At 39.8% G+C, this 23,433-nt stretch overlaps 7 protein-coding genes and 1 pseudogene across 10 annotated transcripts in view; all 8 read right to left on the minus strand.

Moving 5' to 3' along the window:
* On the minus strand, nt 49–1,308 carry LOC104752302. The gene is made up of 7 exons (XM_010474406.2): nt 1,099–1,308; nt 910–973; nt 773–821; nt 649–689; nt 457–496; nt 320–373; nt 49–232 (listed from the first exon to the last, which is right to left on the minus strand). The coding sequence occupies exons 1-7, from the start codon at nt 1,299–1,301 to the stop codon at nt 129–131; spliced, it is 555 nt and encodes a 184-aa protein (XP_010472708.2). The 5' UTR covers nt 1,302–1,308; the 3' UTR covers nt 49–128.
* Nucleotides 1,645–4,040, minus strand: LOC104752305 (alpha-1,3/1,6-mannosyltransferase ALG2-like). Its single transcript, XM_010474413.2, has 8 exons — nt 3,901–4,040; nt 3,533–3,649; nt 3,093–3,286; nt 2,905–3,010; nt 2,676–2,823; nt 2,447–2,568; nt 2,205–2,371; nt 1,645–2,126 (listed from the first exon to the last, which is right to left on the minus strand). Exons 1-8 carry the CDS (start codon nt 3,959–3,961, stop codon nt 1,830–1,832), a joined length of 1,212 nt encoding a protein of 403 aa, XP_010472715.1. The 5' UTR covers nt 3,962–4,040; the 3' UTR covers nt 1,645–1,829.
* Nucleotides 5,017–8,738, minus strand: LOC104752303. 4 transcript variants are annotated; one of them, XM_010474411.2, is made up of 7 exons: nt 8,652–8,729; nt 8,183–8,579; nt 7,005–8,091; nt 6,171–6,719; nt 6,028–6,092; nt 5,804–5,898; nt 5,017–5,511 (listed from the first exon to the last, which is right to left on the minus strand). In XM_010474411.2, the coding sequence occupies exons 3-5, from the start codon at nt 7,764–7,766 to the stop codon at nt 6,045–6,047; spliced, it is 1,359 nt and encodes a 452-aa protein (XP_010472713.1). In that variant the 5' UTR covers nt 7,767–8,091; nt 8,183–8,579; nt 8,652–8,729; the 3' UTR covers nt 5,017–5,511; nt 5,804–5,898; nt 6,028–6,044. The 4 variants fall into 4 exon arrangements, with proteins under 4 accessions (XP_010472713.1, XP_010472711.1, XP_010472709.1 ...); XM_010474409.1 differs by having other exon boundaries at nt 5,017–5,461; nt 8,183–8,738; XM_010474407.1 differs by having other exon boundaries at nt 8,183–8,738.
* LOC104754017 (putative wall-associated receptor kinase-like 16) lies at nt 8,317–9,437 on the minus strand. Its single transcript, XM_010476179.1, has 2 exons — nt 9,427–9,437; nt 8,317–8,740 (listed from the first exon to the last, which is right to left on the minus strand). The coding sequence occupies exons 1-2, from the start codon at nt 9,435–9,437 to the stop codon at nt 8,317–8,319; spliced, it is 435 nt and encodes a 144-aa protein (XP_010474481.1).
* LOC104752306 (epidermis-specific secreted glycoprotein EP1-like) lies at nt 9,290–10,877 on the minus strand. Its single transcript, XM_010474414.2, has one exon. It carries the CDS (start codon nt 10,812–10,814, stop codon nt 9,447–9,449), a length of 1,368 nt encoding a protein of 455 aa, XP_010472716.1. The 5' UTR covers nt 10,815–10,877; the 3' UTR covers nt 9,290–9,446.
* On the minus strand, nt 11,779–13,337 carry LOC104752307 (epidermis-specific secreted glycoprotein EP1-like). The gene has a single exon (XM_010474415.2). It carries the CDS (start codon nt 13,297–13,299, stop codon nt 11,929–11,931), a length of 1,371 nt encoding a protein of 456 aa, XP_010472717.1. The 5' UTR covers nt 13,300–13,337; the 3' UTR covers nt 11,779–11,928.
* On the minus strand, nt 14,516–16,106 carry LOC104754018 (annotated as a pseudogene).
* LOC104752308 (epidermis-specific secreted glycoprotein EP1-like) overlaps nt 22,536–23,433 on the minus strand; it is a 2,514-nt gene continuing 1,616 nt past the window's right edge. Inside the window, exon 2 of the mRNA XM_019237522.1 lies at nt 22,536–23,081. Within this exon, the coding sequence (XP_019093067.1) occupies nt 22,744–23,081 (338 nt within the window). The 3' untranslated portion in view covers nt 22,536–22,743. The remainder of the gene's footprint in view (nt 23,082–23,433) is intronic.

Here is a 23,433-nt window from a genome sequence, read left to right on the forward strand (position 1 = left end):
AAAAAAAAAAAAAAAAAAAAAAAAAAAAAAAAAAAAAAAAAAAAAAAAAAAAAAAAAAAAAAAAAAAAAAAAAAAAAAAAAAAAACGAAAAGATGCAGGGACAAGCATGTGCTGTTAGCAATCATACCTTAAAAGTCCAAAAGAAGCTGGGGAAGAATCCTCTCTAAATGAGTACCTTCAATCTTGTCCATTCCCTCAGCTTCAGCGATTATAGCAGCGCGCTGCACAGCCTCTGCCAATGCCCATTAAAATCACGACATGAGTTAAGGAGAAAATTGACTAGTTTCTTAAAAAATGAAAACATGGATGGATACTTGACCTGAGACAAAACTCTTGAGAAGTTCACAGCTGAGCTTTAAAGCATTTGCGTTGGCTACGAGAGAACCAATAACCATAAGTATTAACTATTAACCATGTCTCATTTCACAGTTTACATGAGAAAGTAAACAAGGGTACCAGAAGCAAGCCTGTTCTTCTTGGTTGTTCCCAAAGCAACCTGAAGTAAATGTAATGCATAATTTAGCATCAACAAATGATATCTTCACCACTTGATGAACGTATCAAAGGTCATAGCTGTTACAGAATCAACCTCATACAGCAGTATCTAGTGATAATAATTCTAATCTTGTGACGTGAAATAGAGAATACCTCAGCTTCAGTAGCATCAATGGCATCGCTCCTCTCCCTTTCTGTATAATCGAGCAGAGAAATCAAACAGAGAAGATCAACATAAGACGAATTAAAGCTACTCTGAGAGAACATGGAGGTGTACCGCGAAACCTTCGAGCCCAAATGTGCTTGAAAATGGCGTGAATCAGATCCTAATTCCACGAAAACACAAGGAGGTAAAGATGGAGACGATAATAAAAAAACGGAGGATGAGAAAGGGAAGACGCGAGCAAAGATTACAGAGTCGAAGGTACTGTTGGCGTCCATGACGTTTTTGCGCATGTATTTAAAAGGAAGCTTCCTCCTGGGGCACAAACACCAAAACGTCGACCGGAGAGGGGCATTAATTTGAAAAAAAAAGGAGAATTAGAATCATGGGATACAAAATCATAAAAACTACTTTTTCATGCGCAAAAACGATATTGATACCTTGAGATGTTGATACAACTGAAGGCAGCGATTAACAGTGAGGCGGCGGCGACGACGAGCTCAGATGGAGGAGGATCAAGGAGGGAAGAAAACTGGAATTTGGAAGACGAAAAAGAAAGAAAGCACGAAATATATTCAAAAACGACAGTGTTTAGTAAAATCGCAATGTGGTGGAGTAATGAGCCCCGTCCGGCCCAGCCCATATATTGCAGTATTGTCTGTGTTTGGTTAAATTTGTCATACTCAATCCTTTGATTTTTGTAGTCTATATAACCTGGCCGAATTGGTGAAGTGAAACGCGCGTTACGCGCTCTATATGCCCCTGGGCGTTGACTTCGATTATTTGCCTGTTGTGTGACAGGCGCGATAAGTTAGCCAGACCCTTGTAAACCAAACGAGACCGTTTAGGAAGTTGTAATCTATTCTGTAGAATAATCAGGCCTGGCCCATATAGTACCACATCATGTAATAAATATACAAGACCGATAAAGCACAAATTTTATAGCCGAGACTCAATTGACTTGGCGCCTATATGAAACAGAGTACTGTTTCGAATTTCGATTTTATTCCGTCAAATTTATATCCACAAACCAAAATCGAAAACAAAACAAAACTGTCAACAACCAATCTTCAAGTTAAAGATGATTGAACTGACAATAAAGCTCCAGTATTTTTAACTTTAACTTGAAGATGATTTAACGAACAATCTATGATCACTAAAAAAAGGAATCTCAATCTTCTTTAGGACTTAATACGACATCAACGAGATACTGATTCAACTTCTGTCCAAACGTCTTCACAGAGAATGATTCGACGACATGATTCCTGGCCTCACCTCCCATTCTCTTCGCCAATTCAGGATCTTCGATGAATCTAGCCATTGCCGAACTGAAATCTTCTGGAGTCGGTTCACAAAGATAGCCTGTTACTCCATTCTTTACTGTCTCCACAGGGCCACCGCTGTTGCAGGCAATCACGGGTTTGTATGCAGCCATTGCTTCTAATGGAACAGTACCAAAATGCTCATCCTAACATTTGAAATGGACCATGAGAATCAGATGATATTGAAACTTGGAGGATGAAACAAAAATGATGGTGACTTTTACCGTGGGCGTGTAGAGAGCGCACAAGCAACCAGAGAGAAGTTCATTTCTTTCAGCGGTTGAACAAGATGTAATGAAGTTAACTCGATCAGAAACTCCTTCTTTCTCGGCTAAACTTCTGAGCTCCTCTAAGTACTCAACATTCTCCTTCAATCGCTCGTCATATCCACCTGAATAACAGAGCTTTGTTAGAATACAAACAGCACATATGATAATGATAAGGAGGTCAAGTATAATACACTTGCCTGCAACGGTAAGGGTAACATCAGCCAGATTTTGCTTATGTTTGCATAGCATAGCAAAAGCTGAAACGGCTAGATCGATGTTCTTTTTCCTCTCAAAGCGGTTTATGGAGAGGAAATTCAACCTGCTCGAGATAAAGAAGAACTTATAGAAATCGGCAGAGAAGTAATTTTTCCATATGGAAGCTTGCTTTAGTATCCTGTAAATTTGGAGTTCAGGGATATACAATACTTATAAGTATGGGGTTCATTGAACAGATCAATATTGACTGCTGGGTAAAGTACAGCTGGGCGACTTCCTTGTGCATTTAGCCTTTTAAATGTATTGGCAAATGTTGATGCCGTGAAGTTACTGTTAACAAGGATCATATCAGCCATCCCTACAATCCCACAAGGGATAATATAAGAACAATTGCTGTCAGATGGATGCAAGTAAAGAGGAAAGGAATGGAAAACCAAACCTGTGGTTTGTTCTTCGATGAAATCAATGGGTTTCCGATACATCCGTCTAAGTGCTGTTGTATGCTTAGCTAGCAAGAGATCCGGGAAATGGCAGTAGAAAACAACCTACATCCACATAAGTTCAAGATAAAGCTATTTTAAAAAGTGAGCACAAGATATAATGAGTAAAGCAGCAAAATTGGAATACCTTTGATGACCTTTTAAGTTTGAGCAATGGGACTACGACTGAAACCTGGTCTACAAGTATAACATCGAACGAAGACCAACACAAAAGAACACAGAGAGCAACAAACAAGCACCGCAAATATGCACACACTGCGTGTAGTCGGTAGAAAATATGCCGTGGCAGGAAAGATCCATACACCGTAACTTGAAAGATACCTGGATAGTTGTTTAAGGACATTGAATCATAATAAAAATCTCAAACTGTGATTATACATTGCTTACAAATTTGAATAATATCCTAAAAGCTATATAGAAACCCAGATGACAAATGGAGAGTTAAACTCTATGTAGCTATTCAGAGCAAACATCTTTTATTCAAAACATGAAATTTTGTATAGACTAGGACTAGCTTCGGCTGTCATGTGCATCTGTTATCGGAAAACCAAGCAAAAAGAGACTCACCGGAGAGAGTTTCCTCGAAGCATCTGGATTTGTCGTGGTGAGAGGTAAAGACATGAACTTTATGACCGTGGGACGCAAGCTCAACCGCCGCATCGACGATCAATCTCTCTGCTCCACCTGCAGCATATACCAGAAAGAAACAACGCACTTAGTGTAAATTTTGTGAGACCCGAACAAATCTAATAAGTCTGATAAAATCGTTCGTGATCTCTCAATTACGTTATTTTGAATCTTAGAATTTGGTGGTAATAATAACTCCCTCGGAAGCGGAAGCAAGATAGATCCCAGAAGAAGGACCAAATTATACGAGAGGAAGAAGATTAATCAGGGGAAACTAAAATCGAACACTGGATGAAGATCGTGAATACCTATCCCAAGATCTGGATGTATGATGGCGATGTTCATCTTTGAAGCTTCTTTTTCCCCCATTTTGATCTGACTTTCCCAGACTCCACTGGTTTCGTTTTCTCTTATTCTGTTTGCGGGTTTCCTGAGAAGTTTGTCAAGAAATATTTGACCCGCCCGTCTTGGATCGATTGGATTAAAAAGTGAAAAACAAAATTTAATAATTTTGGGTAAGATGAGGGATGCTTAAGGCCCACATCTGCTCGGCCCAGATAGCCCAACACATAATTAAATTATTTAATTATCACGAAATTGATTACTATTTTTTTTTTAATTTATGCTGTACTTATACAGTAACAACAGTTTTTGATGCAAAAAAAGAATGGTTGAATATTTTATTACGACATTAACTAGTCTCTTCTCTCAAAAGAAATGTTGAAATTATTATGAGGTTATTATGTAGATAAATGAATTAGTTATCCTAAATTTTAGTTAGAGTACTCCAAAATTCTCAGTGCGAAAATAAGAAGAGGGTATTGAACTTGGTATTTTAGTAGATTTTAGAGTATTCTTAAAATCATTTGTTATTCAATTGATGATTTTTAAAAATCCTATGTTATTCAACTTAGATTTATGTAAAATCATTTAAAATAATTTACAATCTCTTGTTATTCAATCAATGATTTATAAAACTTACTTAAAATCTACTGTTTTTCAAAATATCACAACTTTTTAAAAAACCACTACTTTGAATGATTTTAGGAGATTTTGATTTGTTTTTTTAGTTAAAAATACTCTCACTCAAAATCATACCCTTTGAGATAGTATTTTACAGGATTTCATAAAAAGAAAAAACAGTTTTTCGTGGGAAATCAAAATTAAAGTCTCACCTCGTCACATCTTCTAGCTCTTGGCAGAGTCATATATAAACATTTCCTTTGCTCAGTTGACTAGTTAAACACATAAACGTTTTGCTCAATTTGTTTATAAGCGTATTTGCTCATGCCTAATGTTTAAGCGTATTTAGCGTGGGTTTAACATTAATAAGTGTTCATGCCTACCTAACAAGAGCATAATAAAGTTCATATAAACAAAAGTGCAGGTGAAGAATAGAACAAGAGACTCGACAAATGAGCAACTTCAGCGTCACAAATAGTTAAGGCTCGCTCAAGCATAGGAAATGTACATAGAGTCATAACATACCTCTTTTTGAAGTCTCAAGCGAAGAAAGCTGCGCAGCTTGTACTTCAGGTAAACAATTTTTTTTTAATCATCAATACATTTGTTAGTAGTATTTCTTAGAACCTAGATCTAATGTAGTGTCTATGTATAAAACAAATGAAACAGATGAAAGAGAAAGAGGGACAAAGAATGTTGCAGAGAAGATAGCAAACGGTCTGTTGAATGAAGTTAGAGCAATGCGTACAAAGGACAACACCTCCATCATTTACTTATGTTTCGATACTTCACCTTGGTTTTTCTCTAACATTTGCTTCTTAGGCTCTTACAGACTTCATCTTCTTCCAAACGACGGTCAGTCTCATGAAAAATTGATGAGAAGTCGAGAGCATCTATCATCGTCATCTGAGTTGCAATTTTTTTTTGTTATAAAATATCCTAAAATCTCCGAAAATCTGAAACGAGAATCTATCCAAATCACAAAGTATTTTAAAAAAAAATATAAAAACTCTAACAAATAACAAAACATCTTCAAAAAGATCAATAGAATCTTGCAAAATCCTAAAATATTAAAATCCCACCAAATACCTTAAAATACAAGTTCAAAACCCCCCTCTAAGAGAATGTTTTTTCATTAATCAAAATTTCGTATCAAAAGTTGAGTAACGCATACACACTGTCTTTGATGACTCCATCATACCAAGTCATAAAAAGTTTGATAAGATGCCGGAAACTAAATAATCGTACCTGAAAGAAGATTAAGTGCCTTCCATATAACATAACTTGTTGCATCTTGACTCTTAAATTGATTTCCCCAGAGGAGAAACCATATGATTAAGCCTCTGCGTAACCAAAACATAAAAGACTGGTTCATTGCATCATCAAACATAAATAAAAATGTATGAAAGCAATAACTAAGGTTCTGTATTAACAACTGTGATTAGAAGTGATCAGGTACTGTCTATACTAACCAACGCATGCCTCAGCCTCATTGTTGGCCTGTGGTTTTATCAGCTTTATCTTCGCACATATGTTCCTGAAATGATTCACAATTCAATTAAAGAAACAAAAGGATAAGAGAGAGTGCTTGTTCTCTTTGTATATGGTGTCTTACCTCGATCACAGATGACGGGTTCTCATTGTTCTGGTTAGCATTAGAAATAGCAAGAGGGGTAACGCCTTTCATTACTCTACGTGGTAGAAGCTCAAAATCCCAGCCAAGTAGTTCACAGACAAACCGAGCAAAAGCCTTGTGAGCTCGTATCTTCATTTTCGGTACTTTAGTACAATGGTGAACAACTCCATAACAGTGTTTGAATCTTTTGATCAATTTCTTATCAGTCGCAGCACAACACACCAGACAGATAAATACTCCACCTTCATAGTTTTTCTCATAGTGACTCTTGAGCTCAACATTCTCTGAGAAAACTCTAGATATTAACTCCAACTCCTCAGAAAAATTTTCATCACCGTTCTCCTCAACTGAACCAGTACCATCCTTGGCAAAAATGTCTTTGAAAGCTTCGGATGCATTCTGTTGCATTAGTAACAAGGCAGCCTTTGCGTGTTCTTCAACAGACATGACCCGTTGTTTCTCCTGAGGAATCTTCAAGTCTGAACGCAGCTCAGATGCACCTTCCACAACCACCTCTACGCCCACAGTCTGTCAAAAAAAAAAAAAAAATAACCAAAAAAATGTTTTAAGTATCTCTGAATCACCAGAAGAACTATTCAAGAAACCTACAAGGACCATAATGAACTGATAAGATCAAAACCTTTCCTCATAACAATATTAATAAACTGATAAGCTTGTCTTTGATCATAAAAACCAAATAGTAACCTGAACTATCAAGCTATAATTCACACAAGTAAATTAGTCATCTTTTTTGAAGCCACAGACTACATTAGTTGCAAACTAAACTTCTTCCAAGGCATAGAAGAATCTAACCTGATGAGCGTCCTTCTGGCTCGAAACAACAGGGTTGTTAACGTCCCAACCAAGAACATTGCAAACAACTTGCGCAAGAGCTCTATGCTGAGTTTTCAAATCCGTCTTGTTAATGGAAAGCGAATGCTGAATTAAAGCCAAACAGCTCTTGAACTTCCTACAGCTCTTCTCTCCAGTGCCACCACAAACCAAACACCAGAATTCTCCATTCCCAGTGTTCTTCTCATAGTATTCCTTAAGCTTCCCATTATTCTCTTCAAACACTCTCGTCAAAAACTCAAACGACTGATCCTCATCTCCTTCATCACTATCATCTTCCCCTGATTTGTTACCGAAGAACTCGCGACAGGTTCGATGGATATCTCTCTGAAGCAAATTCGCAGCCAAACTCGCTTTCTCCTCCTCCGTAATAGGTCGCGCCTTCTTACACGGCCTTTGTTCAGGCCATCCAGATCCCGTAGAAGGAGACTGAAGCAGTTCCTTCACAGGCCATTCTGGGCCCGAATCAGGCCTCGGACGCTTGTTATTGTAGAGAATTGGAGGATTGTTAGGGTTTCTGGATATGATCTTCTGTGGAGTAACAGCTCCATATCGAGAGAGAAGTTGCAAATCCGCCGGCGGGATGTAATTGGGCCTGCTGGGTCGTTGAACCGGGTTGAAATTAGGGCTAGGGATTGGGTTTCGGGTCGGAGGACCTTGGTGCCAGAGCGAGTGAAGGTAGATTACTTCTTGCTTCAGAGATTCATCGTCGTACAGATTCATATTTCCCGGCGATGAACAACTTCAGGCTCCGTTTTGTGTCATTAGTTCGCTTTTTTTTTTTTTTAAATTCATTATATAACTATTTATCATTTACTGCAACTTAACGCCTGAACTTTTTAACTTTATTATATTTTCCACCTAATTTCTCTATATTTTACAAGTAAAACCCTATACTTTTGACGTTTCATATTTTTCCACCACAAGTCTCTTGTTTTGAACAAGCTAAACCTTGAACTTTCACTTTGTAATATTTTCGCCCTAGTTCTCTGCTTTTGAGAAGTTAAAACTCTGTAGTCTCTGGACTTTGGGTTCGTCATAATAAACTCTGAACATAACGAACATTTTAGATAACGAATTGAGATGGAGATCAATCCAAACTTTCCTGGAAAAAAAATAGGTCAAAGATAAGTCATTACATGTTTTAAATATGCCTTAACTCCTTAGCCACTTCTTCAATCGTTGGCCTCTTCTCTGGCGATACGTCAACACATCTTGCAGCGAGCTCTGCGCTAGCCTCTAACGCGTTTTTCTTAGCGTCTTTTATCAGATTTTATTTCAAGAACACCAAAAGATCTCTTCTTGTGGGTAAAGGAACAGGCCTTAGAGAAGACTCTGCAGCTGGAGTGAGGCTTGGAAACAGATCACGAGAGGCTTCATTGAACACATCATGAGGCTCTCTTCCAGTCAGGAGCTCAATAAACGTAGCACCAAATGCGAAAACATCAGTCTTCTCGTTAAATTTTCCGGTATCTACTGACTCTGGAGCTATAAACCCTATTGTTCCTTCAACCAATGCTTGTACATAGGTCTCACCTAAAGGAATTTCTAGGGAAAGTCCGAAATCAAATAGCTTGGCGTTTAAGTTATCGTCCAGTAAAACGTTACCTGTCTTCACATGTCTATGGATCAGAGGTCTTGATTTGCCAACATGGAGATAAACAATCGCAGCTGCGACCTGAGCAGCGATACGAATCCTGCATCCTAAACAAACGAATATGCTATGATTCTCTTTTATCCTGCACTAATATATATACACTTTTAGAAATTGTTGAAGAAAACAAAAAAAAATAAATCCTATATTCAAAAGTTTTCTAAAGTGTACTAATCCATAAATACACGTGGTTAGAGACTAAATATAGGACTATAGATTGAAGTAGTGGTTCCAGTTTCGAGTAAGATGGAATATCACAAGTGAAAAAAAATCATGGATAACAAGATCTCGATGAGTCATGAGACGTACAAATCATTTATTGGCCTACATATGCATTGCATTCATGTAGAACATATATACTGTAGATAGAATAGATCGATGTAGAGATTGTAAGATTTGCAACCTTGTAATCAATTACCACGACAACATTAACAAAAGTTTGCGTCGTTCCGAAGTTATTTAAATAAAAATTACTTTCGTTACCTATGTCAAAGAAAAGATATTTTGATCAAAGTTCAAAAGTATATAAGCACAAATAAGGGATTTTGATTTTTGACGTTGGCTTTAACAAAAGCATAAAAAGGCTCACGAATTTGACGAACATCAAACTTTTATATCTAAATGAGAGCTTCACGTAGTATATTTACTATATCATACTTGATAAGGACCGGGCATATCACGCTTGTGTACGTATACAAAAGCAAAAACGGTGAATTATTACAAACACACCGATTACTCATTACTCATTACTAATATTTGATGTAAGCAACAGAAGAAATGTTGGCATCTTTGATAAGTGTACCAAGAAGAGGAGCGATCAAACATTTCTTGTCCTTCTCTTTGTAGAAGTAACCCAAACACTTGCAATCACGATCGCACTTGACCTTGCAGTCGCCTACAGAAATCGGGCCTTGTCCACCATTAACATACGGCCCAGTAAAATGTTCAACGCCAACGATCTTGTAATAGTTTACAGTTTTACCCTTGCCACCGCTGCAAAACTGCGTCGTTTTGGGTGCGGCGCATTTATCACTCCAAGCTAACAGACCTTTCGGTGTGGGGCATCCGACGCACATTCCACGATTGCAATATCCGAAATCGCCACAAAACGTCGGCAAGCCACATTGACGGACGAAGTAGGTGGAGAAGAAAGCAAATGACTCTTCCCATTCAAGATACGTCGCGGCTGGGAAATACGAGAAGGCCTTGAGGCTACCGTCGTATCCAAGTCTTAGATACGAAATCGTTCCGTTGTAGTTGATTTTGTTTAGGTTTAAAGTTCCTCCGCCGCTTCCGATTGGTCTGACTTGGAGTAACCGGCGGTTATTACCCGGGTTTGTAGCAGGCTGTGGTGCGGGTTCGAGGAGAAGCTCGTAAGCTGACGGCTCCGTTAAGTTATCGAACTCTCGTGTAACGGCGAAGGTGACGGTGCCGCGGAAATCGTGATCCGGCCATCCGCCGTAAACTAACGGCGTACCGGTTTTGTTAACGTACATGGTTAAACCTTTGGTATCAAGCACCATGCTGTACGGACCATCTGAGCCGTCCACGTCAGATGTTCGGCTGACGAGTTTGTTGACTCCGTTGACTTTGAGAGATTGGCCGACGAGGAGGGTGTCGGTTGGGTGATCGAAGCTCTGCCAAACGAATTTGCCGTTTTTGTCGTGTAGCACCATGTTTCCGCTGGGCAAGATTTGGAACCCGGTGACGCCTTTGTTAGCTGTGTTTGTGTGCCACTTGACTTGGCCGTTTAACTCAGCGAGTACGAGGTTGCCGTCGCGGCCGAGTGAGAGCGTGGAGTTGTCTCCGACGGGGTTGTTGCGATTGGCGTCCCAGATCCAACGAGTGAAACTCATGTCACGCCTGGTGCCGACTCGGAGAGCTAACACGTAGGCGCTAGGAGTAGTATTGTAGAACATGAGCTGGAAAGGAAATGTGAAGAAGCTCTGATTCGGTGAGTCGAGGAATCGGTAGCTCGCGTCGTATTCGGTTATATATGGAGCGTAGGCTGGTTCGTTGAGGACTCTGAATTGTTTCTCGGGAGGGACTTGGGCCATGACCACCAAAACAGAGGATATGGCAAGTGCCGTGATTAGTAAGATATTAAACCGAAGCATGATTGTGTTTTTTTTTTTTCTTTCTCCGGGATTGAGTAATGGAGGGAGATGATTGTCTAAAAATTGTATATTATGGTTGTATATATAAACATCTTGGGCTGTACTCGTTTGAAAAGTCCCAAGCTGCAAACTGTGATTTGTCAACCAAATCGGTGCTATGCAAGAGGACCAATTGCTCATTTATGATTTATTGATTTGGATAAAATTACTCTACTGAGATTATTCGAATACTCTCGTTAATACAATAAAGTTTTAAGCAAATCATTGATTTTTGTTCTTTTTAAAAACAAATCACTGATTATATGTTGTTAAATTGTGTTTGTCTCATATGCATATAAAAAATCAATAGGTTGACAAAAAAAATAAAAAATAAAAAATATTAATAGAATAATCCAAATTTGAATACTATTAACTTTACATGCAAAACTTCTCGAATCCGTTTCTCAAATTTTCCGTCCTGTATTTGATTGAATATAGTCAATATACGTCATGTAGTAATTTTATGTATCGTTCTAAACTACACATTCCCAACCTTTATTCGATACCCTCAATGCATTGTAGTGCTGTATGATACAAAATCCTTTTTCATCCGAGATAATAATGCTAGCAGATATATAAGAACACAAATTTCCCCAGCTCTTAGCAATTAGAAAAATCTAAAAGGTTTTTTTTTTATGCAAAAAAAAATATATATATAAAAAAACTAGTGTTGATCGTGATGAATGTATTGCAGTAGGGTAAGCTTTGTTTTCTTCTAATGTAATAATGCTAATGAATAGTGTAATTTCGATTAGAAAAAAAGACCACAAAACTTGTCAAAAATTACTACCAATGGATGGACGTTTCGCAGATGAGTAGGAGAAGAAATGTGATACATCTAGCTATCCAAGAGGACCACTAGACTACAAAACTCTCGTTTTTAAAGCTTCAGATAGTATTTTGATTATCAAAGGTATTATACAGATGGTATATAAAGCCAGTGGCTTTCAGTATATATATATATATGAAAAGGTGATACAATTATTAAACGGTGAATCATTACAAGCTCACCCATTATTCTTTAAATCTCTAAGATTTCACACTGAATTCAGTAAATAAATATAGCGGTAAAACACTAGTATTTGATGTAAGCAACAGAAGAAGCGTTGGTGTCTTTGATGAGCGTACCAAGAAGAGGAGCAAGCAAACACTTCTTGTCTTTCTCCTTGTAGAAGTAACCCAAACACTTGCAATCACCATCGCACTTTGCCTTGCAATCATTTACCGAAGTTGGGCCTTGTCCGTCATTTACATACGGCCCAGTAAAATGCTCAACACCAACAATCTTGTAGTAATTGACGGTTTTACCCTTACCTCCGCTGCAAAACTGCGTCGTTTTAGGTGGTGCGCACTCATCACTCCATCCGAGTAAGCCTTTGGGTGTAGGGCACGCGATGCACATCCCACGATCGCAGTAACCGTAATCGCCGCAAAACGACGGTAAGCCACATTGACGGACGAAGTAAGTGGAGAAGAACGAGAAACTCTCTTCCCATTTGAGATACGTAGCGGCTGGGAAATACGAGTAAGCCTTGAGACTCCCGTCAGATCCGAGTCTTAGATACGAGATCGTTCCGTTGTAATTGATTTTGTTTAGGTTTAAAGTTCCTCCGCCGCTTCCGATTGGTCTGACTTGGAGTAACCGGCGGTTATTACCCGAGCTCGTAGCGGGCTGTGGTGCGGGTTCGAGGAGAAGCTCGTAAGCTGACGGCTCCGTTAAATTATCGAACTCTCGTGTAACGGCGAAAGTGACGGTGCCGCGGAAATCATGATCCGTCCATCCGCCGTAAACTAACGGCGTACCGGTTTTGTTAACGTACATGGTTAAACCTTTGGTATCAAGCACCATGCTGTACGGACCATCTGAGCCGTCCACGTCAGATGTTCGGCTGACGAGTTTGTTGACTCCGTTGACTTTTAGGGACTGGCCGTTGAGGAGTGTGTCGGTTGGGTGATCGAAGCTCTGCCAGACGAATTTGCCGTTTTTGTCGTGTAGCACCATGTTTCCGTTGGGCAGGATTCGGAACCCTGTGACGCCTTTGTTAGCTGTGTTAGTCTGCCACTTGACTCGTCCGTCTGCTTCAGCGAGGACGAGGTTTCCGTTGCGACCGAGCGAGAGCGTTGCGTTTTCTCCGACAGGACTGTTCCGGTTGGCGTCCCAGATCCAGCGCATGAGAGACTCGTCGCGCCTGAGTCCGACTCGGAGAGCTAAGACATAGGCGCTAGGGGTAGTATTGTAAAACAAGAGTTGGAACGGTGATGTGAAGAAGCTCTGGTTTGATGATTCGATGAAGCGGTAACTGGCGTCGTACTCGGTGATGTATTCGCCGAACTCGCCATCGTTGACAACTCTGAATTGTTTCTCCGGAGGGACATGAGCTATAACCACTGAAACAGTGGCAATGGCAAGTGCTAAAGTTACTAATAAGATATGAAATCGTGACATGGTTTTGTTTCGAGTATGAGATCAGATGATATTGTTAGAAGATGCATATCTTGTGGGTGGTATTTATAAGTTTTTGATTGGCTGTATTTGTTTGAAAAGTCAAAGTTGTTAATTGCGACTTGACTAGAGACAGATGAAGCAAAAATTGGTGCTGTACAATGGGGCTGATTGCGATATATTATTATTTGGATAAGCTTTGTCTAGTGCAGATTTTCGCATATTCGTTCGTCATATACAGTACTATATAGTATATAAATTTTGAATATTATTATATATATTGTTTTACGTACAAATGAATGGTTAACTTATTTCTTCTTTTACCTTAAGAAATTTTCTTTGTACTATCGTTTTCTAGAAAGACTTGAAGAATCCGGATTTCCTGTCTAAAACTTGATAGATACTAAACTGTACTATCAAGGTACTGGTTAGTTTTTAGTAAACATCACGGCATCATCGTAGTATATAACCTCGATCTATGGTTATGCTATCAAAAACTGTGGGTTTAGTTTTTGAAGAAAACATCAAAGTTGTGATTTTTCTTTGATGCCATTGCGATATTACTTGGGGGGTTTAGTTTTCTTGGATGCGGGGCCAAGATTTGGCGTTTCATTTTAAAATTTATGTAAACGTATACTGTATTGTATTCTTACGTGTGCACCAAATGAAAAACCAAACAATAATTTTAGCAAAGAAAAAAAGAAAAACCAAACAATCCTGTAGAGAAAGTCAAATATTGGAGAGAACACTACAAAAATATTATACTTTGAATACTTATATTAAATACCTGTAAAATTTTATATTTTTAAAATTAATAAAACAATAATAAAATAACAAATAAATATAATATAACTTTAAAAATTTTAAAATTAAAAATATTTTTCCGCGTTGTACCGCGGGTAATTTGAGAACCAATCACATATTTATGTATCGTTTTCTACGTTATCAATAATATCACGGCATCTTGCATTTACCAATCACATAACAAAGTAATATAATTTTAAATGCTACAAAGTCTAATCGAAACAAGTATGGAACCTCGAAACATCTAATACGAAGCATAATTAGGTTTACACTTGGGTTTGCTCAAGAAAACAGCTTCAATACTAATGAAGGAAAACTCAACAAGCCCGGAGATCGTCTTGGAAACGTATTAATTTGCTTGACAACTTGGTATATGTCTTCAGATGACCGACAATGGGAACAAAAACCAAGCTTTTCATGGGAACACTTGGTGAGCGGTGTAGGCAGTCACTTGGCAAACCGAAGAACGCTTTGGAAGCGCAAGGATTTTCTCGACAAATTGCAACCTGTATTTGGCTTGTCCCCAAAAAGGGAATTTAAGATTAAGCTCCTTGAGAACTGCTGCATTCCCCAATATGTATTTGACAAGCTCAGTACCCCCAGCCTTGGTGTATATCTCAACAATCTCGAGCGATGTTAGCAGACACTTAGGTACATCATATGATCTTGAGGTGTCCACTTTATATAGGTTAGCGCAAATCGACTACATATGATGAACGACAAGAAAGGAAAAATGTAATGAGAATGTATAGTTCTGTTAAGTAATTGGGCAAAAAGAACTCAAGAGTTTACTTGTAAAGATAAAATTACCAACTGTAAAGATTTTAGGTTTGGGCAACTTGCGAGAAACGTTGCTAACAACTCTATAACTGAAAAAGAGTAACAAATGTAACTTTCAAATGGGTCAAGTTAGAGAACTCAGGCAGCGGTTGGAGTCTCGAGTAATCACACATGGCCTAGCAAAAACCAAGAAAAACAAAAATAAAAAAACAGTAGTAATAAGTTCTCGAGTTGAAGATGAATATATATTTACAAAAATATACATACCTTTAGGGTAGAGAAAACGAGGTTAAGATTTTTGGCCTTAGATATCCAAGCTAGACAAAGACGTAATGTTTTCATCGTCGATGAGTTAATATCATAAAAATCGCTATCGTTGAAAGAAGAGATATGAAAACACACTCTGATCGGAGAACACAGACTATTCAGCACAAGGTCTATAAACTGGCCGTTTTCGAGACTCAGACGCTCAAGTCTGGGAGCATCAATTGCTACCCCCCGTACCTTCAAAATTGTGTCAAAAATGCATATACTCAAGCTATTTAGTGTCTGAGACCGCACTCGTAAAAATTTCACATTCAAAATTTCGTCAATGTACAAATCTTGAAGAAGTGGGGAGGATGAGATAAGCCTTTCTAGAGCCGCATCACTCGAAAACCAAACCGTTTTTAAATGCATTGTCTCGAGACGAGGTAGAGAAACAGAGTCAAAACTATGGATGCCTACAGCGACCAGCTTCAAGTGTACCAATGTCTCACACATAGAAATGCTTCCCGGAAGCTTTGTTATGAGACAATGATTTGTCCTCTTATAAGAAGCCATATAATGAGCAGTAAGCACAAAATGTTGAACTCCACGAGCAACCACTGAGTTGACCCACTTGTTGATGAAATTGGATCCTTCAAGCTCATACTGCGTGACGCCAAATACCAACTTGAATTGGTTTATGAGTGGTTTCTTCTTATCCAAATCTAGAAACCTGTCGACGAAACCCTTTAACCCATCGTCCATAAAGTCACTAAAGTCACCCAAGTAGATGTCCAATCCAGGAACAGTTTGCCAAAGATATCTCCATCTCGTCGACAAGACACTGGTTCTAACAGAATCCCTCGTAGCAAGTTTTAAGAGTATCTGATGCAGCAAATCCTCAGGCAATTGGCTAATCAAATCCATGTGATTTTCAGTCCTTTGTGATCGTGACGCTTTTGTTTAGAGATCTCAGCAATATTTTGACAGCACAATAGAATACGATATATTGAGACGAAAAACGATATGAACAGTACCAGCGGCGCGATACGATGACAGATAATGACGACTGACGAGGGAGACGCAACCGATCAGAGATCGTCGGGGGGTAAAGTAATGATGACCGTGGCGACGCTTCTAACTTAGGGTTTGTTTTCTACTGGTGGACTCCAGCTTAATGGCCTCAAACAAATATTGATTGGCTCCACCTTAATCAAAAGCTAATCAACTAAAAAGCGTTGAACCAAATAAAAAAACAACTAAGCAAGTGACGTGACAAACGCATCAAATTAGTAAGTAACAAACATAGAAGAGCCACCTCCTCACAAACTCAAGATGTACATATACAGGGGAGTGTAGGCAAGCAGGCCGAAGCAGAACTTTGCCTTTGCGATCCAAACTCCTATACACAAAGATAATGACTTCATCTCAAACATTTAAACCATAGAACAGATGCAGACTGTAAAATCAGAAAGGGAAAAACAGATAAGGAGAACCTGATCACATTTCCATAAAATATAGAGGTAACCAATACAGAAAAGGACAAACAAAAAAACACAAATCCATCCCAGGATGCCAATAATTTATTAAATGGAGCATATATGCCTCCTTTGCAGCGCCAACAGACCTACAAGGCTATAATGAAAGGAAGTAGTTTATATACAAAGAAGCTGTCATCACAAGCATATATAATTGGGATCAAACGCTAGGAATAGATGTAGCTTAAGAAATACACCTAGTAACCTGAAATATCTACGATAAAGACTTCGTATTAGACTATCAGGCTTAAGCAAAAAAAGCCAGAATCACTAGGACGATGTGGAACATTACCATTCCAATACCAGAAAAGCCAGGTTTTTGAACACTTCAGAGTGGCACAGTCCAAAACTCAGGAAGCAAAACTTCGAAATGCACGAAGTATGTAAAAAGCAAACAGATCGCTGACAAATCCTAAAGAGAAAGACGTACAAAAACCTGGATAAAGCACACGTCAAGCCTTCTACATCACCGAAGCTCAAAAGTGAAATCCTAAAATATTTGAAAATTATCAATAGAAAAAACTATTTAAAAGGACAGGATATACGAATAAACTCGTATGGGAGGAGTTTATTATCATCTTTCATCTTAGAGTGAGTACACATCACAGAAACAGAGTGGTGAAGACACAGGACAAATCATACCTCACCAGCTATAGCCAATCTTAAATAAAACAATCTGTATGTAGTAAAAGAGGTGTATGCGAAGTAACCAGAAACACAAAATTGTATGCAATCAATCCATCCCTTCAACACGAAAAATTTCTCCAAATAAATAACAAAAGAAAAAACAGCCAGAGAGGTGACTGTAACTGTAATTTACATGAACCCTAAGATCTTTTAAGCAACATGATTAATCACATGATAGAATTATAAAGGAGAGTTAGCGGAGTACCTCCTCCATTCGTTGTAGTAGAGATTCCATTCCTTGATGAACAGCTTCCTGAAGTCCTGATCTCTTCTAGTTAGGTCCTAGGATAGAGCAAACGCGTGACAAAGATCCATCAACGTTCGATAAAAGCATACTGCACAATCTGAAATAACAGAATGAGAAGTAAATTGTATGGACAAATGATGCCACGATGCAATATAGAAACCATAAGCTAGAAAAAAGAAAACTAGCAGGGAGCAATCAAAGAGAAGAAGAAGTAATTCATAGAAGAGACCAAGAGATCAAGTTGTCACCAAGGAATACACAATATCCGGATGTAGAACGACGAGTGTCGGAGCAGCCAGCCCAGTCCGCGTCAGAGTAGGCAACCAGACGATCAACAGAGGAACGATAGAGATGAAGACCATGTGTTAATGAGCCCTTGACGTACCGCAAGATTCGCTTCAAGGCATTGTAATGAGCCTCCCTAGGATCATGCATATGAAGACAGACTTGCTGAACGGCATACGCGATGTCCGGGCGTGTGAATGTAAGGTATTGAAGCGCACCAGCGAGGCTACGGTACAATGTCGGATCAGAGACCGGAGGACCAGCATCCGCCGGTAGCTTTGCATTCGTATCCACCGGAGTGAGGCAAGAACTGCAATTAGTCATGGAGGCGCGAGCCACAATCTCAGTTGCATACTGGCGTTGATTCAAGAACAGACCCGTCTTAGTTCGTGATACCGCTATGCCAAGGAAGAAGTGAAGCTGACCAAGATCAGTCATCTCAAATTCGGAGTGCAACGAGGAGATGATGGAGTTGAGGAGACGAGTAGACGAGGCCGTAAGAACGATATCGTCAACATAAAGCAAGAGGTAGGCCAACTCCTTATTACAAGAGTAGATGAAGAGAGATTGGTCACATTTGCTTTGTGTGAAGCCGATCTTCTTGGCATATGTAGCAAACCGATGGTACCAAGCTCGGGGAGCTTGTTTAAGGCCATACAGTGACTTGCGTAACAAGCAAACGTGATTTGGCTTTGTAGGATCGACAAATCTAGGCGGTTGATGCATGTAAACCGTTTCCTCGAGATCACCATTTAGAAATGCATTCTTAACGTCAAGTTGATGAAGCGGCCAATCCTTAGACACTGCAACGCCAAGTACGGCGCGGATCGTAGCAGGCTTGACGACAGGACTGAAAGTTTCATCACAATCCACTCCCACCTGTTGTGACCGACCATTAGCAACCAAGCGGGCTTTGTATCGAGCAAGGTTTCCGTTGGCATCATACTTATGCCTGAAAAGCCATAAACATCGAACAATGTTAGTAGCAACCAGACGCGGAACAAGGTCCCACGTTCTAGCTTTAATTTGAGCCCTATACTCCGAGGTCATGGCTGGGTTCCAATTTGGATCTTTAGCAGCCTGGACATGAGAGAAAGGAAGGGGAGATATAGTTGAAACGTTAAGATTGAGGCGATGAATGGGTTTGGTGATGCCATGTTTGCTACGGGTTGTCATAGAATGAGTGGGAGGTGGATTATTTGGCTCAACGTTTGATTGCGGAGGTAGGTTGTTTGGTGCAGTGTTTGGTTGCGGAGGTGTAGGAGTTTGCGGAGGTAGTAGAGGAACTAGCCTTGGAATCGGAGGAGGAGGAGAGGATGGGACGTGATTTGTTTGTGGAAATGGTTTCGGAAAGAAGGAAAGATGAGAAAAGGGAAAAACAGTTTCATCAAAAATGACGTGACGAGAAAAGATGATCTTACGAGAAGAGAGATCGAGGCAACGATAGCCCCGATGATCATGTGGATAGCCAAGAAAAATGCAAGCTGTAGAACGAGGAGCAAGTTTGTGCGTTGTGACGGGTAGGAGATTAGGATAACACAGACACCCAAAAACACGAAGATGAGAGTAAGATACTGGTTTGTGGTGTAAGCGAGAGAATGGAACCTCATTGTTGATAGTAGAAGAAGGAACGATGTTTAACAGATATACTGCCGTATGAAGTGCCTCCACCCAAAATGTCATTGGTAAGGACGCCTGGACTAGCAAGGTACGAACAACATTGTTGATGGTGCGTAGCATTCGTTCCGCCTTGCCGTTTTGTTGTGATGTGTGAGGACATGAGAGTCGAATATGGTGCCTTCAGACGCCAAGAAATCGAGCATGGCCCGGTTGGTAAACTCCCCACCGTTGTCACATTGGAGAGCTTTGATGGAGCAACGAAATTGGGTTTTGACATATGCGGCAAAATGTAAATATCTGCTAAACACGTCACTTTTTCTTTTTAAAGGATAAACCCAAACAAACTGTGAGAAATGATCAAGTAAAAGCAAATAGTATTTTATTCCACTAGAACTTGAAACAGGTGAGGTCCATAAATCAGAGTGAATTAAATCAAAAGCAGAGGAAACACTAGAAGTAGAAGAAACAAAAGGGAGTCGTGTATGTTTGCCGAGTTGGCAAGCATGACACAATGTGGAATCCTTATTACTAGAAATAAAAGAAGACGAGGAAGCTAAACGACAAAGAGAGGCATCATGAAGGTGACCCAATCGCTTGTGCCAAATTGCGCCGGAGGTGAGTGCAAGTGGCATAGTGTGACCGGCGGGTTGTGTCACCGGATAGAGAGGACCAGAACTATTGCACCGGAGCAGGGGAAGTCGGGTTGGAAGGTCCTTAACAGAGAAACCAAAAGGGTCAAATTCAACGGTACAATTATTATCAGTGACAAACCGTCGTACCGAAATCAAGTTTTTGATAATAGAGGGACAAACAAGAACATTGTGTAAAGATAGAGGACGAGAGGAGGAAGGGATACTACCAAGACCCATTTTAGTAACAGGAGCTAAAGCACCATTGCCAACCTTAATCAGAGGAAGAGGACTCAAATTAAAGGTAGAACGTAGATTACCTTGCTGCTGCGTGACATGGCTGGTGGCACCAGTGTCCATAACCCAGGCTGGATCAAATGGGTCCTGCAGGCTCATTGTGTTGAACGCATGAGAGAGAGCAGTGGGGATCTGATCGCTAGGAGGAGTAGAGGACACCGATTGGGTAAGATGTGACTCGCCATGTTGTCTAGGAGGTGGTCCAAGGAGGCTGCCGGAGTGGTGAAGTTGAGGCTGATGGTGTTGTGGCAACGATGCGTAGGACGGTCCATGGTAGTAGTTGTGTTGTGGAGATGGGTGGGGAGGATACCCGTACGGATACGGATACGGAGCACTGTACGGCCAAGATGGTAGAGGTGGTGGAGTGGACCACGAGTTGTTGCCATTGTTGTTGTAACGACCACCGCGGGAGCGATTGTTGTTGTTGTTGAACCGTCCGCCACGTCCTCTACCACGCCCGCCACGGTTGTTATTGTTGCAGTTGCTATTGTAGCGTTGTGGTGAATCAGATGCCGTGTAGAGCACGTCAGAGGCGGATTGATGATGCGGATTGGAGGGATTAGGGCGGATCAGCTTCTTGAGGCGTTCTTCCTCCATGATCAGCATGGATCGAGCAGTGGAGAAGGAGGGGAAGGGGCTTTTGTGTTTGATCACATTGATGATGGAATCAAACTTGTCATTGAGGCCATTAAGCATATGCATAACAAGGATCCGTTCAGGGACAGGGGAGTCCACGTTGGCAAGGAGGTCGGAGAGGGTCTTGAGTTTCTTACAGTACTCGTGAATGGAGAGATCGCCAACTGAGAGATTGCGTAACTCATTGTCAAGCTGCAGAGCACGTGCTTCCTTGTTGTCACGGAACAGGTTCTCGGTGGACAGCCACAAATCACGCGCCGTGCATTTGGTTTTGAGGACAGTGTCAAGAATGGATTCAGAAATGGTTCCGTAAATCCACATCTTGACAAGGCCATCATGTTCCTTCCACAATGCTGGATCGGTTGAGGGTTGTGGTGAGGAGCCATCGAGGTGGCCCAAGATGCTAAAAGTGAGACAATGAGTTTCGAACAACTCTCTCCAGGTATCGTAGTTGAGTTTATCCATGTCAAGGACGATAGGGATGTAGGCACGGATCTGAGAAATGCCAAATGGTTTGTCATTTTTGGGAGGAAGTGTGGTGGCCATGATAAGAGAAGAAGAGAATATAAGTTAAAGAAGAGAAGAGAAACAGGGGATGTCGAAAACAGAGTAGAACAGAGTAGGGAGAAGGAAGAAGAAGAACAAGAGAGCGGAACAGGATCGATAGCGGCGTAAACCCGAAAGAAATTTATGAGATTTTAGGGTTTAGGCCCTCTGATACCATGTAAGATTATGTAATCTCCGTAAGGAGTCTGTGATATTAATGTCACAATATATAATGTGTACAAGAGTATCTTAACTACCGAAGATACCGAATATATCATATACAACAGAAGAGATACAGATATAATCAAATCTATGCTAACATTTATATATAGATAAGGTATACGACGGTCAGGATTTGATTACCTATTTCCTTTTTGTTTTAACCGTTAGATTCTTTTTTTTTTTTTTTAACATCTACCGTTAGATTCATCTATCTATTTCTTTTTTTTTCTATTTCTCTATTTTTCTTTTCCTATTAATCTATTAGATTTTTTTGCTATTTCCTTTTTTGTTATAGTGGCCAGCCCAACTAGAAGATAATTTCAAAAATGTTTGGGCCTTCCTATCCGAATCTTTTCACACTCGTATTTTCAACGGTCCAGATTAAATTTACAATGTCGGTAGTCAAACAACTTTGACTCTGCTGTCCACCTGGCGTTTTATAACTTTATTTCCTTTTCCTTTATTTGGTAATTTTTTAACACACAACAGTCAGAGATTCATGTAAGCTACTGTATATCTTTTCTTTTTTTTAAGTATATTGAAATAATGGATTTGATTACTTACTTTGAGAAAAATAAGAAACACAAATTATTTACTAGTTTATTTCATATATAATGTGAAAATAGGAAAAAAAAGAAATAATATAAATCATTATTTAATACTAAATATTTTAATTTCGGGAAAAAAAATAAAAAATAAATAATAATAATAATAATACATGGCATGTGGGGGGTACTGACAAAGCATCGTGCTTTGTGAATGTACTAGATACGTACGTATATCAGAGATTGATCCACTTCACTTTATTACGATGTAGCTTGAGAATCAGTACACCATTTTAAAAAAAAAAAGATAAACAAACGAAATTTGACATTACTAAACCACAACAATTTCATATGACTTTCACACCTCAAAGAGTTGACTTTTTGTTAGCATTCGGAGCTTTGACATAGGCAACCAACGAAGAATCTCCGGTTCTAGTCAATGTCTTGAGCTCGTAGCCCAACCAACACCTCGAACTCTTCCTATTGTAGAAAAACCCTAAACACTTACAATCTCTCGTACACTTGTCCCCACACGCACTCTCCGTTGCCGATGATCCACCGTTAAATTTTGTCATAAAACTATCAGCTCCTTCGATCTTGAAGTAGTGAAATGTCTTGGGATCACAACTCGCGAGACTCGGAGTTTTACAAGTCTCATCCCAACCAAGAAGCCCTTTGTCGCTAGGACAAGCGTTACACTGACCTTTCTTACACAACCCGAACCCCAAACAATGCTCAGGGATCCTACACTCGTCGTTACCGTCAGTGTCGTCGTTGGTAAACGCCGTGTATGTCACGTCCCAAGCAGTCGCAGTCGCTGCAGTGCTGTAACTCCAAACTCTGATGTTTCCGTCCGATTCTAACCGAAGAAAACTCAACGTCGCGTTGTGTTTCGGCCGCGAGAGGAACGTCGAAACGTTGAATTGAGAACCAGAGTCCACACCCTCCATGTGTAGACCCCACGTAGTGTCGGAATCCTCCACGGCTCCGAACGTCATAGACTGTAATTGTGTAATCTTGGTGAAGAATTCGTATTCATAATAAGCGATTGGTTT

This window comes from Camelina sativa, chromosome 16, assembly GCF_000633955.1.
Source record: "Camelina sativa cultivar DH55 chromosome 16, Cs, whole genome shotgun sequence".
In the NCBI taxonomy this organism is placed as follows: domain Eukaryota; kingdom Viridiplantae; phylum Streptophyta; class Magnoliopsida; order Brassicales; family Brassicaceae; genus Camelina; species Camelina sativa.